Raw genomic sequence first — 3814 nt, forward strand, 5'->3', positions numbered from 1 at the left:
TTTCCTTGGCTCTGGCAGCAGGAGCATCTCTGAGCCCTTCTCAGGGACAAATATATGGGGCTGTCAGGGCTGATACTGTCACTGTGTGGTAGTTGGGTCAACACGCTTGTTAACACATCTCTTGGAAACTGGCAAGCCAGCACGTCAAGCACTGAAGGGAGGATTGCTTGAACTGACACACTGTTTCTTTTCAGCTTTCTGCAGATGAACTTCAGAATCTCTGGCACCTGTTGGGAGGACAGAAGTAGAATACTGCTGCTGCCGTACTGCAGTCATTTGCCCTGCTGCCATTGGGACTACTGCTCTTCCCAGTGACCTGTGTTGGCTTAAAATGGCTACAGATGCCCAAGAGCTTCTGAATGCTTACTTCTGTCATCCAGGTGCCAAGGTCTTTCAAAACCAAATCCAGTATAATCCTGGCATACTCCTTGTCCTCAGAGCTGCAGTCAGCAATGGTCTTTTCAAGGGTTATGAGGACGATGCCTGTAGTCTGAGAAGCGTCGAGGAATTTTCTAAGCAGCTATGGTAGGAGGGAGAAAAGGGAGGGAAGACAAGTCAGACTGAGTGTGAGAACATGGTGTGGAGGGAGAAGACCAGAGGAAAAGGGCAAAGGAAGACACTTGCTTCAGGGCAGAAACATGCTGTGGGCCCCCACCTGTGCCCAAGCTTGTCTCTCAGGTATCCCTAAGCTGTAGAGGCAGCTCTGGGGTACAAAAAGAGGCAGAGAGAGCAGGCTGGAATGCTCATGTCTCCTTACCCGCACCCTGAAAGTGCTGACCATGAAACCACAAAGCTTCCAGATCTGCTTCTTGGCCCTCTCACGCACAATTTTGACCCCGGAGGAGGTGAAGGACTTCAGCAACTGTGAGGAGAGGAGCTGCTGGTTAGCCTGGGAGCTGCTGATGCTCATTCCAGCAGAAGCAGGTCTGCCGAGCTCCTGGCTGGAACCACAGCATCCATCCAGGCTTCCTCTGAGCTCGAGCCAAGCCCATCATGGGGCTACTGCCACTAGAGCCGCGTGTTGGCTCCAGCTGCTGCCAGAGCCGTTTCCAAGGAGAAGGCTCAAATTCTACCAAAGGGACCTCTGGGGGCAGAGCTCTACAATAGACAGACCTCGAAGATTCTCCGCAGCCAATTATCGATGCTGCTGGTGAGATGGCTGTCTAGCATGATCTGCAGCATGTTGTCCATAGCTTTCAGGGTCTGTAAAGAGAACAGTGGGTTGTGGAAGTCTTTCAGAGGTCGCTCTCACCACCAGGAGATTGCTGTGAACCTCTCTGGCTACCAAGGAAGGACAACCACACATCCACACACAGGGGCTGCAGAGCCACAAAGCCGCTGTGCGCAGACTGGGCTGCAAGCACATGGTGTTGCTGGGTCCAGGAGGAGTGAGGGGCAGCAAGGCCAGGAGCCTGCCTCGCAAGGATCTTTCTTAACCTCTAGACTCAAAGAATCCAGGGAGCAGCCCAGAAGCCTGAAGTTCAGTAGTTACACCTGGTACGTATATGGTCGTAGAGGCAAATGTTCAAGACCTTCCTTGGGGGAAGGTAGAAGATGACATTGCAGCAGACGTTTAAGAGATGTAGCATTTCATCTTCTGAAATTGCGTTCACTTCACTGCAAGTAGGGAGACCTTGATGTTAGGAGCAGTGCCTCTGTGCTGAGGCAGGGGTGGAACAGGTCCTCCCCTGAACAGGGCTCCCTGGGATGGATGGGGAGCTCTGCCAGGAGGCACCTCCTCCTCCACGAGGCTGGCCTGGGTCAGAGGACAGTCCTGATGCCACCAGGTTTGGGGCAAGAGCCAAGACCCAGCGGGGAGCTGCGTCAGGGCCACCAGGACCGTGCCCTGGGGATGTGCTGGCAAAACCAGGGGCTGGGTAGGTACCTCAAGACAGCAATAGCATTCATGCAGTGGTATCTCAGTGCTGTGCTCAGCTGCTCCCTGGGCTCCTCGTGCAATAGAGCCTGCAAAGCACAACTGGAATGGCACCTGGCAGCCACCAGCACCCGGCAGCCACCAGCACCCAGCACCAGCAAACCCGGCACTGGCTGGTAGAGCCTGAGTAGCCCCAGTGCCCTTTGACCAACGCTGGCACACAGATGCTGCTGTCCACCTCCACTGCTGAGGTCTCAGCAGCACCTCGAGTCCCATCTGGGGCACATCGGTGTCTGTGCATAATGTCCCTGCCTCCCTCTTCCCACGCCCTGTGCTCCTCAAGGACGCAGGTACATGGGTGCCATGTCCCCTCACCTCGATGTTCTCTGACAGATCGTTTAGGAAGCAGAAGACATCCAGGCCCTCTGTCAAGCCCTCTTTTCCAGCAGTGCTGCACAGTGAGCAGATGCAGTTCAGGAACTGCATCTTCTGCACCAGATCCTGGCAGGCACACAAGAGACCAAAGAGTGTGAGCGCAGAGAGCCACGGTCAGGGGGACTGAGTGTTGCAAGGTGTGGAGCAGTGTGGCAGGCCTGCAGGGCAGCAGCAGCTCTGCCCAGCCAGCAGCCCTGCTGCAGCCTGAAGGCAGAGCCAGAAGGACCATCCGGAGATGCAGGCACAGCCAAGACAGAGACGGCTGCTATTACCTTTTCCTTGCAGATGATATAGTCTTCGATGCAATCTACGGCCTCCTTTTCCATTTCATAAACAGGCAGCCAGTCAGCATCTAACCAAGGAAGAGAGTGAGCAGCGCTGTAGGGGGGCCAAAGGCAGGTGCGAGCAGAGGTCCCCCACCAGAACAAGGGGGAGCGACCTAGGGACCTCACCCAACTGTTTATAAAGTATCTCGTCTACCTCTTCATCCTGAGTGAGTGGCCTGTAGCAGACTCCCACACTAACGTCAGTCTTGTTGGCCTTTGCTTTTATTCTGATCCATATGCTATCAACCCAATCATCAACATTATTAATTTCCACACGTTCATACTCTTTTTTAACATAGAGAGCTACACCACCGCCTTTCCCACCCGGCCTGTCGCTTTTGAAAAGCCGGTAGCCCTCCATCACTGCACTCCAGCTGCGGGAGTCGTTCCACCACGTTTCCGTGATGGCAACTATATCATAACTTTCCAAACACACAGTGACCTCCAGTTCCTCTTGTTTATTACCCATGCTGCGTGCATTAGTATGAAGACACCTGAGCTTGGTCTCTTTGTGGGTGGCAGTAATCCTAGTACCCTCATGACCACACTCAGGTGTTTCCACAGCCACCAACCTCACACCTGCCCTCGTGTTCTTCCTACAAAGTGGTGAGTCATCCTCCTCTTCCACCAGGGCACAAGACCATGGGGTCTTACAAGCACATCCCTCTCCTGCAAGCACAGGGACATTACGCTCAGGCTCTGTATCAGTGACCCCAGTTACACCCCCACCCCCCTTCGTACCTAGTTTAAAGCCCTCTGAGTGAACCTAGCCAACTCCCATCCTAAGACCACTCTTGACCAGTGGGAGAAGCCACTCTTATCAGCCACTAGCCGGCCCAGTCTCATGTAAACAGAGCTGAGGTCAAAAAACCCAAACCCCTGCCGGGCACACCAAGCTCTGAGCCAGGTATTCATCCGTTGACCCATTATATCGAGTCCCTCATTATTCCCTATAGCTGGAAGGATAGAGGAGAACACAACTTGAGCTCCAGAACCCTTTACCTGTCTCCCCAAGGCTCTGAAATCCTTTTTCAGAGTCCTTAGGGAAGTTCTGCCTAAATCATCACTACCAACCTGAAACAACAGCAGGGGATAGTAATCAGTGGGCCGGACTAGGGAAGGAAGTTTCTTCCTCATATCCTTAACCCGGGCTCCCGGGAGGCAGCAGACCTCCCTG

General features: G+C 53.8%; 1 protein-coding gene across 1 annotated transcript; it reads right to left on the reverse strand.

Moving 5' to 3' along the window:
* Positions 1 to 67: 67 nt before the first annotated feature.
* LOC109364093 lies at positions 68 to 3492 on the reverse strand. The gene is made up of 6 exons (XM_019610673.2): positions 2584 to 3492; positions 2252 to 2377; positions 1886 to 1965; positions 1506 to 1617; positions 1114 to 1203; positions 68 to 862 (listed from the first exon to the last, which is right to left on the reverse strand). The coding sequence occupies exons 1-6, from the start codon at positions 2635 to 2637 to the stop codon at positions 626 to 628; spliced, it is 699 nt and encodes a 232-aa protein (XP_019466218.1). The 5' UTR covers positions 2638 to 3492; the 3' UTR covers positions 68 to 625.
* Positions 3493 to 3814: the final 322 nt, after the last annotated feature.

This window comes from Meleagris gallopavo, chromosome Z, assembly GCF_000146605.3.
Source record: "Meleagris gallopavo isolate NT-WF06-2002-E0010 breed Aviagen turkey brand Nicholas breeding stock chromosome Z, Turkey_5.1, whole genome shotgun sequence".
In the NCBI taxonomy this organism is placed as follows: domain Eukaryota; kingdom Metazoa; phylum Chordata; class Aves; order Galliformes; family Phasianidae; genus Meleagris; species Meleagris gallopavo.

Excerpts from the sequence above, each read along its gene's own strand:
- LOC109364093 (XM_019610673.2), bottom strand. The coding sequence starts at position 2,637 with ATGGAAAAGGAGGCCGTAGATTGCATCGAAGACTATATCATCTGCAAG. Across the intron at positions 2,378-2,583 it reads ATATCATCTGCAAGGAAAAG|GATCTGGTGCAGAAGATGCA; the intron begins GTAATAGCAGCC and ends TGTGCCTGCCAG. Across the intron at positions 1,618-1,885 it reads AATGCTATTGCTGTCTTGAG|TGAAGTGAACGCAATTTCAG; the intron begins GTACCTACCCAG and ends CCCTACTTGCAG.